The following is a 15267-nucleotide window of genomic DNA, read 5'->3' as shown; positions in this document are numbered from 1 at the left end:
TGTAGCCACTTTATATTTAAAAAATGTAAATCCTTAAACCCAGTTGAAAATGCTGCTTCACAGTTTCTGTACATATTGTCTAGACCAGGGGTGTCCAATCCTGGTCCTCGAGGGCCACAGTCCTGCATGTCTTAGATGTTTCCCTCTTCCAACACACCTGATTCAAATGATCAGCTCATCATCAAGCTCTGCAGAAGCCTGATAACATCCTGATCATTTGAATCAGGTGTGCTGGAAGAGGGACACATCTAAGACATGCAGGACTGTGGCCCTCGAGGACCAGGACTGGACACCCCTATACCTACGCAGGCCCTTTGTTTTTGCGTGGCCTTTTTTTCTTTTGCATCGTTACCATGTGTCGTGTATGCAGGCTGGATCAGGTACACAACACGTTACTACGCACTGTACTATGTGCAACTGTGTGTTTAACAAATACATTTGATTTGATCTGAGTTTAAATCAACACATTGAGTATACTACTTAAAATACTCAGATAACTACGAGGAGGAGAGGAGGTCATGAAAACACAATGATTTTTCCAAAAGTATCTCATTGGGCTTGAAGTGGAAGCAGTGACTGCTTATGGCAATTTACAGTCGTCCTCAAATGTATTCACACCCTTCCATTAAAGAAAAGGAAAATTCACAATAGTCACTCAAATAACTATAAACTGAAAAAGTAATAATAAATAAAAAATTGCTAAATTATAATTGAGTGGAAAAAAGACATTGCTTTTGAATTGTGCTTGAAAAGAATAATTTAAAAAAACAAAAACAAAACTGTCCTGGACCAATTAGAGCACTTTGCTGATGAGCAGTGGCCAAAATCTAAATAGCTGTCAACAGGTGCAGAAGTCTGAGAGTTACAGAAAACACTTGATTGCAGTGATTGTCTCAAAGGGTTGTTCAACAAAATATTAGTTTACGGGTCCCATCACGCTTGTTTGCTTGTTTTTTTGTTTTTTTTTTACTTATTTCTGTTGAACTCCAATTCAAAACCAATGTGATGATTTTCAACATATATATATATATTTTTAATTCATTATGACTTTTGTCAATTTCAACTTATTTCAGTGACAGCTGTTTTTTTTCGTTCTTTAATGGGAGGGTATGAATACATTTGAGGATGACTGTATGTACTAGTTTGTATAATTCACCCATTTTTGGGTTTGTGCTTCACTATGTTTGGTTGCTATTTGAGTGGTGGTCTAAATAAAATAAAGTGTCTTATTCTACAGTGATGATGAACTTCCTGGGTCAAAGGGCCTGTTCACCAGAGAGCCTCCTCAGCACTAAATCATCACTATTGTAAGCAGTAATGAGCGTGGTCACATCGGCCCGAGTGCATGAGGACACGGGGTTTCTGTGAGGAACAGAACTACATATCATGCCCTGGGTTGATGTATTCCTGTGGCTATAAAACATGAAGCTCAGTGTTTCAGATGTAAGAAATGTGTAGATGGCAAGCTGAAATCTCACCTGCAAAATTTGTAAGTCCTGACAATTGTACTCTTTACTGTGTCACTTGCCTTGTAAATACTTTTATCAATTCATATCAAAATGTATTATGGTTAAGCGACTTAAAAACTCAGTATAGTGCAAAGACTTAACAGTGACAATAAATGATTAATGTAGTTAGTTTATGGTTTCATCATAACTGGAGGGAAAAAATCATTCACTACACATGTTCAGCATCATTTATTCTGAATCTACATTTATACAAACTGTTGAGATAAAATTCATCTGAGACATCATTACATTCATATCTACATGGCATAAATAATCTTACAGCTTGTACTCTACATACCATCGACATCGGAGAAGATTTCGTGAACTCTGAGACAGGCTGTACAAACATATACACCACACATGTAATATTGCAGTCATGCCAGGTCTGCTTGCAGCGACACTCTGCGTTTGAAGTTGGTGTGAGCAGGGTCTGACACCAAAGAAACCAAGTGAGCGGCTCAGGTGCTAGAGCAGCTTGTCCACATATTGCAAGGTTGGTGGTTTGATCCCTTGGTGTCTTGGGCTAAATATTGAACCCAAAGTTGCTCCCAATGGCATTATAGCACCTCGCATTGTATGAGTGGGTAAATGAGAAACATTGTAAAGCGCCTGTGGAACCGAGGGGTTAAAAGGCCCCACATAAATGTAGAGCATTTTGCCATTTACTGTACAATTTAAAAATATTACCTGTACATTATTGGATGAAAAGCTTTGTCTACAGTTTACAGTTCAAACGTACTTATTGTAAGGCTTCTTAAGAATGAAATCACCTTTACATCAACTATCCCAACTTCACCGATCCTGTGTGCGAGTCTACAAGCCAGTCCAACCATCAACAGGAACATAATAAAGACTGCTAGTTTAAGGCTAACGTTTTCTGCCTGAGCTCTGTTTCAGCATTTTTGTTGTGCTGCTGGCTGCAGCTACTGTCAACTCAAAATAATGTCAGTGTTAAACAGAAAAGCAACCACAGTGAGACAACAGAAACTGCTCACTTCTACAAGTCGTACCTAGAATTTCCTTTCAATGTCCTGTAACTTCACCAAATAAAGCCCTTTGATGTTAAGCCTTCAGTACAAATTACTGCATTACATATTTGTGATGTTAATGGACAAGACGGAGACCCTGGTACCTTGCGGTTAACATTCACACAAGCTGTGACACGGATTCATATGAATGTGGGACAGAGGTGACAGTCAAAGTGATTGGAACAATTGCTGCCCAGTAATGTGGTTTCAAACTCTTGCACAAGGTATCGATAAATTATAGTCCGAAATAATAAATGCTTTAAACAGGACCAATCTGTGATATTTTTTGTTTGGTCCCAAAACTATCCACCATCTCTTGTGCACTCTGTTTAGCGTCTGTAGAACCAGAAACTAGAATGAAGCTGCATTTAACTCGTAGGACGGGTCAGGACCCTAAGATGCTTTCCTTGGCATATATTATTTTATACAGAGATGAAATCTTTACCATGACGTAGGTCATATTTACACTCTGTTTCCAGTTGATTCATCCCTCCTGAACTGAGGCAGCTCTGCAGTAAAGCCAGGCTTCATCAAGGTACGAACATCCAGTCTATAGAATCTTTAGATGTTTTAGCAAAGTAGTGTTTAAACATGGTCATTTTATATTACGCAAAGAGGTGTTTCATAAATAGTCGGCCATCATTCTCAGAAATTAGGCAGACAAAATATTGGAAACATCACCAATATAACAATACAATTCAACAGCAGCACACAACACCGTTCAGACTGACTGGACTCTTGAGGGGAGGATTTACTGCAGGGTGGTCGTATTAAGACTGTTTTGACCTGGTGGACAGTGTGTGTAGGCTGCATCTCCTGCTGGTGGCTGGAGGAGTGTGTTTCCACTGATTTAAGCCTATTTGTACTCAGAGCAAATTATACTTGCAGTGTTAACACTTCTCAGACACTGCAGTGATATGTAGTCACATTTTCCCACTGAAGGACTGTGTATCTCAGCGCATGACGAGTTTAACATAACTACTTTGTTTTCTTTTGGTTGTATACTGCTGTTGGCTACTGCTGAGCAACATTACGCCAACGTTGTCAATTCTCAACTAACATGATCACTGTTTTTAGTTTGTTTTCAATATGTTGAACTTAATACATTTGGTGGCAATGAAAATTCAAATACTCTAATTACAACACTGCAATGTGGTTTGGAAAAATAGTCAGCTGCAATTGATAGTTCCATCCGAAAAGATTAATCATGTACTTGGCAAAAACAAAAAACAACAACAACAAAAAAAAGTGAGAACTGTCCAGTTCAAGCAGCCGCAGTCCAAGGTGAGTCCTAAAACTACTTTTTTTGTCTGACCAATGGTTAAAAAGATTTTCCTTTTACACATTTCAAAAAGGTAGGTTTCTGTTTTTCTCCCACAATTAAGATGCTGAAGCTGGATAAGGTTTGGTAATTTCGAATGACAAATACGTAAACTGATTAAACTACTATCAAACATTTGCTGCTGCTGTTCACCTCCTCGAACTGCTTTTATAGGTGTTAAAAACCAAGTAGACTGGAAGGTTAAGTAAAAATGGGGAAAACTTCACTGTGCCAAACCGATCAATAGTTGTACACTTCATAGATAGTTATAAAGATCGATCAATAGTTGTACACTTCATAGACGGTTATAAAGAAGATTCTGAAGCCTTCTTGACAGAGCATTGTTTTGCATCTGGAGTCCAGCTGTTCCTGATGTGTGGTCACAAGGTCACATGATGACAATACAGAGTCCAAATCTATTCATAGAAAACTGAGGTAATAAACACAAACAGTAGAGTGGGGGTTCAAGCTCCACCACATGCTGTGTTTATGTGGCAGCAGCACTATTTTGATACAGACACACAGCTGACACCCACTCCCTTTTGTTCATTTATCTGCAGGAGGCCTGAAGCCACATGGAATCGTGTCCATTTCCTCTCACTGACACTGGCTGGCAGCTGCAGACTTCATATCTGCAGCACTCAGCGCTAATGTCTGCCTGCACTCCTCCTAAATGTAACTGTTCTTTTTGCAGAAATGCAAAATCAAAACCAAGGCTTGCTAAAAGAAACAAATTACTGTAAAGAAAATAGATTCTGCTGAAATACGGAATTTCCTGTCTGACTGCATAATGTGTTGATGATCAGGGGATGGCAGGATGGTACAGGCAGGACACAGTCCTCCACTGAACACTTCAATAACACACTGCTCCAATCTAATCAAGTTTAACGTGATAATCTAGAGGTGACACTGCCTTCTCTTGCTAGCCATCTGACCTCCAGAGTTCGGTAGTTGTTCCCAAACTGTTGCACCTTGATAACTCTGAGAACTAAGTGGAGTGCTCTCAGTTACTGATGGCGGCGTCAGGGCCAGCAGTGGCTGCAGGGATGCGAGGCATCTTCTTGGCTGGACTGGGGATGTGCTGCAAGAAGAAAACAGATCATTGACATAAATCGATTGGTAGTTTAGAAAGTGTTTGTTTCAGACCTGAACAGTCCAGACCTCCAACATCATATGGGACTACAAAAGGGAGAAGCGGTATTCAGCTCTGTGCAGCATATATCTGAGAAAACTCCCAAAATACAAAGTTAGCTGTCCAACTCTGAGTTCTTTTAGATCAGGGCTTCATTCCTTTCTCTCTGCCGCTACAGTGCAGTGACATGAAAGGCATTGGCACTGTGCATTTATTCTACTGTATATTCTGTCTTATTCTATTTTTTCTTTTGTTACAAGTCATTATGCATTTGTGCTTTATATTTTCTTTATATCGTGTCTTATGTATGTTTTACACCTGGTCTTGATGCTTTCATGTTTTATCTAAAACCTTTTTTTTTTTTTTTTTTCCTTCTTTTTCCTTCTTGTACTGCAATTTGTTGAAAGGTGCTCGACAAACAGCCATCAATTCACAAGAAAATCCTGGAATACACTGTGTCACAGCATTCTGACTCACTCCAGTCCTAATTCACAGCTGTGTGCCATCCAGAATTCAGAGTGACCTTTATTTTTCCCAAACTGCAGTGAAAATCCTTTATGGCAAACAGGCTTATATCTTCGAGGCTTTTCTTTTCCTCGTTGCTTTTTATTTTAGTTTTCCCCATATTCTGATCTACACCCATTTGATTTTACATTTGATGCTCAAGAGCATAATCCTTGGGCTTTTTGGCAAGTTTCTGAATGGGAAACACCTGCAGTAAGCATCTCACTACCAGTAACATAAAGGGAATCACCAACACCTTTCCACATCCACAACGAATATCATCAGAAGGGAAAGAATACTGCATAAAGTGTCTCCACAGACAGCTGGTTGAGGCCTGAAAAATGTCCTACAAGTTTGAAAGCCTTTGCTAGACATTCCAGGCTGCATTATCTGCTACTGGCATAGCACCCCTATCTCCTATTGAATTGTTGGTGAGGGTGCTGCATTGTAGGTATGTAGGTAATGTAAAGGCACATGACAGTCAGTGAATGCACTAAATATTTGTGTTAAACAAAGTACTGTACTGATGGAATTAGCGCTGTAGATATATCCTTGGAGCTATTTAGAGCAGTGGCGTCTCTGGCATGAAAAGTTGAGTGGGGCACAATGCACTCTACAGCTATAAGCAGCACCTGATTCTTCTCTGATACATACATACAGTACAACCTGAGATTGAGCTGTGTTAAATGAGTCACACAAAATGGCAAAACCGACACACTAAATGCAACATCACATCACCGTAATTCAAGAATAAAACCTCTTTGTATGCATAGCATTAAAAATAAAGGATCGCTAAAAAAGGTCACTCACCAGTGTTGTTGTGGCAAAGTGTTAAATGAAGTTGTTATCACAGAATCTACTTTTTTTTTTTTTGTCTTGTTCGCTCACAATGAAACCAACCTAGCTTGCTGCAGGTCTGCCACTGCACATAATCTGCTGCTTTTTGTGTTTTTTTGTTCTCTTACTTACTTGTAATATGTCGCTCTTTGCCCACCTAATTGCCCCTCGGGGATAAATAACGTTTTTTCTGATTCTGTGTACGACCATCCGCCAAACCTGTACACGTTTATTACGTATTTACATATCTCATTCCAATATTTTAATTGGATGACTTTGGCTTGGGAGCACAATAACGATGCCCCACGGCTGTCAACAGAGAGCAGTTTTGGACATGTGCACAATGATTTCAGCAGCTCATCACCCAAACAAATGCTTATGGGTTGGCCCCATTCTCTGGTGGAAGAGAATTTCGGCTACTTGTCAGCATTCTGCGGGCAAAGCCTTTGGATTATGAATAAATGTCTATAACAAAATCATCTTGGTGACATAATTGGTCTTTTTAGAGTATTATTATTCTTGAATAAATATTTTTTATAGATTATTACTCGATAAAAGCCAGACTTTTTTCCACTTAATTATTTTAAGCCAGCATACAGCTCCACAGCGACACCTGGTGGGGCCAGGCCACACTGGCCCCAAATGTAGAGATGACACTAGTTCAGAGTACAGGCAATTCCACCCATCTTCAGTGTTCTGTTTTTTTATATAAAAATGCTGGACTTGTTTCTCTACATGGACCTCCACATGTACTCCAAGTCAACATCAGGGTCTGCCAGAAACTGGTCAAACACTACATTTACAGATATTAAACCTGTGAACAAACGTCTTTCATCCACATTCAAAGGAGCAAATTGACTGACGACATCTTTTTGCATCCTGTACCTCAGTGGCAGTGCTGGAGCGAACAAGCTCTGGCTCCGCTGGCAGGTCATCCTCCATAGGTCTACGGGCGTATTCCCTGCGGTGTTTGTCATCCACTCGTGTCAAGTACCACGTCCCTGGAAACAAATCTTCCACTGAGCCTCGAGGGACGTAGCTGGCTATATGGACAGATTGAAAAAAATGATCACAGGGTAAGCAAGCAGAGAGACAAGCATGTTGTTGTTAAAGGTCCCAGACTACAGCCCTTTGAACAAGTTGTGCAGTTCTCACAGAACGTATATTTCAGGGTTCAGACTACGGTTCATTTTTGTTCAGTCCATCTACCACTACACTGTCCTGTCTAATCAAAAGTAAAAGAAGTAAAAAAAAAAAAAAAAGAGATGGTCAATCAATTTTGTGTTAAGATTGATAAACATGTTTAGCTCCTTTTCCTATTTTGGATTAACATTTACAGACTTGTTACTACCCTCAAACAACTTACATGTGTTCAGAGAAAATAAGCACTAACTGGAGATTTAATAAAAGTTTCACTCCCTGTCAAAATATAACAATTAACCCTTAGAAGCAGGAATGAGCAGCTGTGAAAGCAGGGTCATACCCAAGTGGTGTGTCTCCTCTCTCAGCTTCATATTCTCAGAGAAGACAGCAGGGGAAACCTTCTGCCTTGAGTCCAGTCTAGCTTTCAGGTCGCTCAGGCTGGATACAAGTTTGTCCAGACTAGATCCTGACACAAACAATCAACAAATCACACAGAGAAATACAATTTAATTCTACAATTTTACAATGACTACACACTCTCATTTTATCTGCAACACACTACTGAAATGAAAAGAGTCTTTCCTACCAGGGGTGTGGTCTTGTGTGACTCTGACAGAATACAGAGTAGCAGCAAATCCTGAACCATAGGAGAAAACTCCAACCCTCTGTCCTGCTATCTGTGAAGATGTGTGTCTACAACACAGAAACAACAAAGATTATCTTTACAGACAACACTGAGACTCAACTGTTTCAGGCCATTTCAATCTGCCTGAGAATTAACATGTAATCTATATCTGGTTATGTCATCTTTTCTTTTCTCTCTTTATGTTCTCTTGGGGTCCTGAAGAGTAGGAATTTTACAACCCAAAAGTAGTTATTGCTGAAAAATGACATGCAATTTCCCTTTTGTGTTAGGCTGTAGTCAATTGCTTGTTTCTACTTAAAGTCTTTACCAAAAGTGGAAATACGTCATTCAATATATTGTTGTATAGAGCTGTTTTACTGACGTAATAGTTTTTCCAGGGAGGTTAACAGTGGCTTTGGCTTCGAGTCAAAGGATTCGAGTGTTTGAATTGAATAATAGTTTTGGGATGAATTAATGGAAGAAAGACAAAACTCAGAAACAGAGACATACTGTGCAATAAGTGATGCCAGGCAGCCATAGACAGAGGGAGTGTACATGTTTCCGTTCTGGTTTGAGATCAGCAGGGATGGCTTGGTCTTCCTCTCAAACAGATCTGCGCTGGCCTTCATGAAGGCCTTCTCCACATCGCGGTCAAAATAGGTCTCTTCTGGCTGCACATCTCTGCCAACCAAACACACACTTGATGAGCAACAGAATCACTGCTATGTGTTGCTTAGGGTTAGGGTTTTTTTTTTAAAAATCTTTTACTAGTCCTGTTAGAGTAGAACTTTAGTCAAGTCAGTAGAAGTACCTGAAAGCGTCAAGGCCTGTGAAGGGTCCTGTCTCAGTGTTGGGGCTGGGGTGGCTCAGGAAGTCATTCAGCATCAGTCTAGCCAGTGACTTCTGTACCAGCTTGCAGTAAGGAGAATGGAATACTAAAAAGCCAAAGTCCTCCAGGGTGAAGCGCTTCTCTGAACCGTCTGTCACAAAAAGAATGATAAAACAATATGAGCCTAGAAAACAGTCTTCTGTATTAAATGACTGTCACTTTCTTTTTTTGCTCTAAAGAATGGCTACCACACTTGACTCCATTTCATAGACACAGTTGCAAAGTGCAGTGAGAGCAGCTGTCACCAAACACTTTGACTTGGCCTGTTCCAACTGCATCCAACACTATTTGGTGGCACTACTTTTCAGACCACTGTAACATGGGCACATGAGGGTAAAGGGCTCATCTTACTGTATTTAGAGTAGTAGAGATAGACAGGAAAGGGGGGAGAAGAATGGGGAGAGACCTGCAGCAAAGGGTCGTGAGCGTGAGTGGAACCCACGACCGCTGCATCGGGGAACTCTAGCCCCCGTTTATGGGTCGCCTGCTCAACTAGGTGAGCTAAAGGGACGCCCAAGAGCTCATCTTATTAAACTATTTCATGCTCATTGAACTTGGGTAAACTTCTTAGCCCAGCAAGCAGGCAACATCCTAATTCCTCTTAACTAATTAGGCTATTATCCAACTAGGTCCCCCATCTTACATTCACAAGCATGGCAGCAAGAGCAGCGTTCCAACAGAATGGCATTTTGACCATCAAATGTTAGGAGCTTAAGCCTTGGTTCAAAATGATTCAATGCACTGGATTAAATAAAAAGACAGGGGTGCTATATTTAGGCCCTGACTCGTGAGTACAGTATGTGAAATGCTGTGTTGTTTTATTGGCATTCCAGAATATGGTGAGGCAGGCATACAGACACAGGGAGAGGGTCTGGGAAGGTACACTGACTCAGAACATTGGCAGGTTACAGCATTTCATGCAGGTGTCAAAAGGCAGTGAGGGGATAGTATGGAAATACAGACAGTGATGAGATTAAAGAGTCAAAAAAACTAGAGTATAGGACAGCGGTCTTCAACTTTTTTTGCACCACGGACCAGTTTTAAGCAAGAAAATTTTCTACAGACAGGTCATGACCAAAAAAATTATTGTTTTAACTATTAAGAAGTGTCATAAACAAATACAATTACTTTTTATTGCTAAATGTGTGTTTACTTTTTATTCTGTCTCTCCCACTTTTCAAAGAAGCTCTCCTGAGATGTTTGTTGTTTTACTCATTTCGGCAGTGGTTACTGTACTGTGCCACTGTGAGGGGTATACCTGAATAGAGCTATTAGGAATATTAGCATAAAAGTGACCTATGTCTGAGTGACAGAATGACATCACTTTAAAAGACTGATGTTAGTTCAGTTAGGTTCATCAACTTGAAAGGAGAGTGCTATTATTTATTTATTTTTTTTAAGGATTTGTTTTTTGGCCTTTTTGCCTTTATTACATAGGGCAGTCAAAAGAGAGACAGGAAAGTGGGGGAGGAGAACGGGGGAAGGGGTTGCAGCAAAGGGCCATGAGTAAGATTTGAACCCATGGCCGCTGCATCAGAGACTATAGCTCCTGTACATGGGTCGTCAGCTCAACCAGGTGAGCTAAAGCGGCAGTCCACACAGTGCTCTTATTGAATGAAAATGACATGACATGGAAGTCATTGTTGACCAAACGTGGTTTAATGTAGGAGACAGAGATAGAAAAGAGCTGATTTATGCTCACAACGTTGTATTTTCACTAAATTGAAGAGGAATATAAAGTGACCCAACAGCTGTGTGGTTCCAAATGGGAACATATCCCTGAGCAGCAGACCCAGCTCAATTCCTGGCCTGTCAGATTATCTGCTGCATGTCACTTCCTGTTCTCTCTCCTACATACATTGCATCTAAATGTAGATTAATATAAAAACAAGCTATTGTGAAACACTTACGTACTGACGGATCATTTTTAACTCACCTCTTTGCCATTGTGCATGGATCTTGTTGCGATACACAGAGTAGCAGCGGTCCAAGGCACTCAGGTAGCACTCTATGGACATCTTGCCGTCCACCACAGGGTACTCTGACACCATGTCTGGCTTGTAGAAGTCATATGCATGTTGCATGTGGGTTCCCCGTAGACCTGAATTTTTCAAACAAATTTTCAAATGCAATTGTTAAAAAAAAAGACTACATTTTGTTTTAAGCTCCCCTAAAAGTACTGCTGCTAATGGGCTTTCCCAGAATGACTGAAGTAGTTTCTGCTATTTAGATGTAAAGTTCAGCACCTAATCCACATATTTAAAAAAAAAAAAAACTTCAGAACCAGAAAAAAGGAAACAAATAATAAACACAGAACAAAACAGACACAGGGAGGCTGAGTCCCATAGTCAGGTGTGAAAAGACTACCAGTTGAGGAGGTAAAAAAAAAAACAACAAATAAACACTGCTTTGGAAAAGAAGTTTGGACCTCAAGATCAGCTGAACAATAGCTGGGCCTTATCACAAAGTCACTCAGGAATGCTGCCCGACAAACCAAGCACAACAAACACAAAGTTATTAGGTTAACTGACCTCGTTCAAAGGCCAGAGGAGCATTAGGACCGACCAGCATGGCCACTGCACCAGCACCCCCTGTAGGCCGAGCGCTCCCTGTGGCATAGACGGCGATGTCCCCCGCCACTACCAACGCATAACGCCCTGTAGGGATTAAACACGAAAATTAGGAAAACAGCAAGATTGACTTTTAAGAAAGAATTGGCAGGATATTAGCAGAATTAACCTCACACATCATTGTTATAGACTTTCATCTTGTAGGACTGACACAAGTCATCTGTTGCAATAAGTCTGGATAACAGCTATCTCTTATAAGATACTATTTGATCAGTGAGGCCTTAACAGTTAATAAAAAGAAACAGGTTGCCTCACTGGACTGGTGACCTGTTCAGCCCCTCTACAGACCTACAGAGGATAAAGTCGTGTATAGAAAATGGATAGAAAAAGTAACACTCCACAACACAACTGAATGAGCGGTACTGTGTGGTGTGCATTATGAACCACAACAGTTAACATAACAGAGTCCAGCCTAATGTCAGTTCACCAAAATCACTGATGGAAAAAAAAAAACAAAACTTCAGTAATACCCTATTAAATATTAACAGTGTAAAATCTCTGGTGTTTGCAATCATATCGTAGTACTTTGTGTAATATTAGGACCTCTTTGTGTTGAAAGAATAAGTTTTTTAAAAATCTGCTTATTTTTTCTGTATAGTAGGCAAATAGAAAAGACTTTGTCGCAGGTACGGGACCCCCATGGACATGCATGGTAGGTTAATTGGTGATTCTAAATTGTCTGTAAGTGTTAAGTGTGTCTGGCTTGTCTGTCTGTCCCTTTGTGTTGGCCCTGTAATAGTCTGGTGACTGTCATGCTGCCTCTTGCCCAATATCAGCTGAGATGGCTCCAGCCTTCCACAAGCCTCTACACGATAAAGCAGGTAAAGATAATGGATGGGTTAAAAATATACATACAGCAGTGCTAATATTTGGATAAATGTCGTATGGCCACTTTTTCCTTAACTAGGTGCTTTTGGTTTCACCAGCTTCTGGTTTATCTTTGACTCGTCTTGACTGAATTGTTACAGTTCAACTAAATTTGCTGGCTTTTTGACTCAGACTTGTTTCTTCATCAGTCCACGGGGAGACCAGTCTGAAACCTTAAATCTAGACTGATTTAGCAATTTTGATGTGTGTTTGGAGTCATTGTCTTGTTGAAACATCCAACTGCAGCTAAGATGCTGATGATTTTAGGTTTTCCTGATGAATCAGGATGTAATCCTCCTCCTGCATTATTCCATTGATTTATCTTTTATGTTATTTTTTGGCTTTATTTCACCAAAACAGCCCCAAAGCATCATACTACCAATTAGTTGAGCCACATGAAATTAACTTACCCCATTTATCTAATAAAAATGGCAATCATTCTGTGATTCCAGTATCGCAAATATTGGGATTTGTAATTCTTCTTTGGGTTATATCATTGCAAAACTACATTTGTGTGGGTTTGAAGAGGTCATCTCTGACACTTGAAAATTGAGACAGGCTTTCAATATTGCATACACTTACTGATTTATTGACCAAAGGCAAAAAAACCCAAAAAAACAAAGCAACTGAAAAGACATGAACACACATTAACACAAGCTAGGTTACTTACCATCCCATGAGCTGGACTCCACCCAGTTAACAGCATTGAAGAGTGCAGCTGTGCCTCCATAGCAAGCATTTGTGGTGTCAACGCCCTCCACATCTGTATTGCCAGAGTCTTCAAAAAGCTGCATAATGACTGTCTTGACAGATTTGGACTTGTCAATGATGGTCTCAGTGCCGACCTCCAGTCGACCAATGCTGTCATAGGACAAGGAGTTCCTCTCCATCAGCCTCTGGACCACAGTCAGGCACAGAGAATTGATGTCCTCACGGTCCGAGCAGAAGCCCATGCGGGCTTGGCCCAGGCCCACGGTGTATTTACCAGCCGATACACTGTCGAACTGCTCCAGTTCTGTCTGATCCACATACTGGGATGGGAAGTACACTTCCATGGCAATGACACCCACATCTTTGGGCCATGGTCCTAAGCAACTAATCGGGGCTGAGCCAGGCATCCTGAACAGGTTGAGAAGAGGTTTCCCATTCAGCATTTCATCAGCTAGACAGATATGTGGCAAGTCTTAAAGTGCATCAATCATGAAAAGTCAACAAGCAATTAATCAGGCTACATCTTCTGACTCCTAATGATGGAACCATTCAATATGACAGAAAACAGACATAGCAACACAACTAGCCAGCAGCTCCCAAAACTTAACAACTGCAATAACATGGCTGAGTTGGTCAGAGAGCATCATACCTACTCTGAAGAATGCCAACTATTATTTACATGACTGAGCACCAACCATGACAGGAGAAAAATCTGAAGGCACAATACCAACATGCGAACTGGGTTTCTACCAGTGGACGGGTTTAAGAGGCTACAGTTCGATAACTTACCAGTAAATTAGAACCAACCTAATAACACTGTAGCTTCAACGCAATGGCAGACTTTCAGTAACATTAGAAATATGTGGTTGTTCCTCGGTTAGCTTTGCAATGCTACATCTAACGTTACTCAGCTATCGTGCAGTTAGCATCTGACAAGGTTACTGGAACACTGACCAGCTAGGTAGCATGCTAGCCGAGATAGCACTGATATGACACTACAGCATTGAGGTAATATTACCTGTTTGTTTTACCAAGCTAACAAAACGCTTGTCTTGCTACATATGGCATCGCTAACAAAAAGAAAAAAAATAAGACTACAAACAAAGCCGCTTAGGCTAGCTAATTAAAACTGTATAAGCAGGATATTTGCAGGGCTAATGTTGGCTTAGGAGGGCAAAGTTTGACAGCCGTGTGTAGCAGCGGCGTGCTGTGGTGTTGGCCTCTGCCAGGATGGACACAGCTTCACAACAGAGTTGTGTTGAAGATAGGGACAGATAAGGACAGAGAAGAACAAAACTAGGTGAAAGGGCGACGGAATTTCCTGGAACGTAAGGAGTTCATCACTGGCCACTTTTGATCACGCTGTCGGTCAGTTAAGGATGACCAGACCAGATCAGGTCTGTTGCACAAAAAATACATATACGACCCAGTTTTTTTTTAATGTTTTGTTTTTAAACGTAGCTCGCTGGACAAAGTTCCCATTCAGGACACCGAGTCTAACGGATTTTAATACGGGCTACAATTTTCTGTCCGGAACAAAATAGCTGACGGACCCGTTTCGTATCCGACATCCAGCTCATGGGGCCCCAACTGACCTACAGCACTTCAGCTGGCTCGTGTCTTCAGCTACACATATTGCACCTACCATGTCATAAAGGTGGCAGCTAATGAAGACTCCATAGCTCGGATTTAATGTTAACAGTTCACGTAAACACAAGGAGTAGCAGACTTTTGTTGACTATTAAAACACTTGGACTTATCTTGTTTGTAAATGACACAAGCGCAGAGGTTTTAAGTTGTGCTTTCTCTAAGTATAACCACAGGAAGCTGCAGACAGTATTCAGAGCTTCTCACCTGTGCGTGAAGTGTCCTCCAGTGACAACAAACGTTTTCCTCCGATAGTGTTCGCGTCTTGCTGTCACTAGCCCAGCAGAGCTGTATTTATATTTGTCGACGACAGGCTAGTGTATCCTCTGCTTTCCAGCACCTGGCCTCCTGTCCAATCACAGCTCACACGCGTCATGCGGCGCTGCAAAGCCCCGCCTGCTCCTGGCCAATCGGAGGCTCGGAAT

At 40.9% G+C, this 15267-nt stretch overlaps 1 protein-coding gene across 1 annotated transcript; it reads right to left on the bottom strand.

Annotated features, from left to right (window-relative positions):
• Positions 1-1682: 1682 nt before the first annotated feature.
• hmgcs1 (3-hydroxy-3-methylglutaryl-CoA synthase 1 (soluble)) lies at positions 1683-15116 on the bottom strand. The gene is made up of 10 exons (XM_008288810.1): positions 15050-15116; positions 13155-13603; positions 11519-11644; positions 10924-11088; positions 8910-9078; positions 8609-8779; positions 8060-8166; positions 7814-7939; positions 7216-7373; positions 1683-4938 (listed from the first exon to the last, which is right to left on the bottom strand). The coding sequence occupies exons 2-10, from the start codon at positions 13600-13602 to the stop codon at positions 4861-4863; spliced, it is 1548 nt and encodes a 515-aa protein (XP_008287032.1). The 5' UTR covers position 13603; positions 15050-15116; the 3' UTR covers positions 1683-4860.
• Between the last annotated feature and the right edge of the window lie 151 nt (positions 15117-15267).

The sequence above is a fragment of the Stegastes partitus genome, unplaced genomic scaffold, assembly GCF_000690725.1.
Source record: "Stegastes partitus isolate 25-593 unplaced genomic scaffold, Stegastes_partitus-1.0.2 Scaffold575, whole genome shotgun sequence".
Lineage (NCBI taxonomy): Eukaryota > Metazoa > Chordata > Actinopteri > Pomacentridae > Stegastes > Stegastes partitus.
This window is presented reverse-complemented; position numbering and strand designations above follow the sequence as displayed.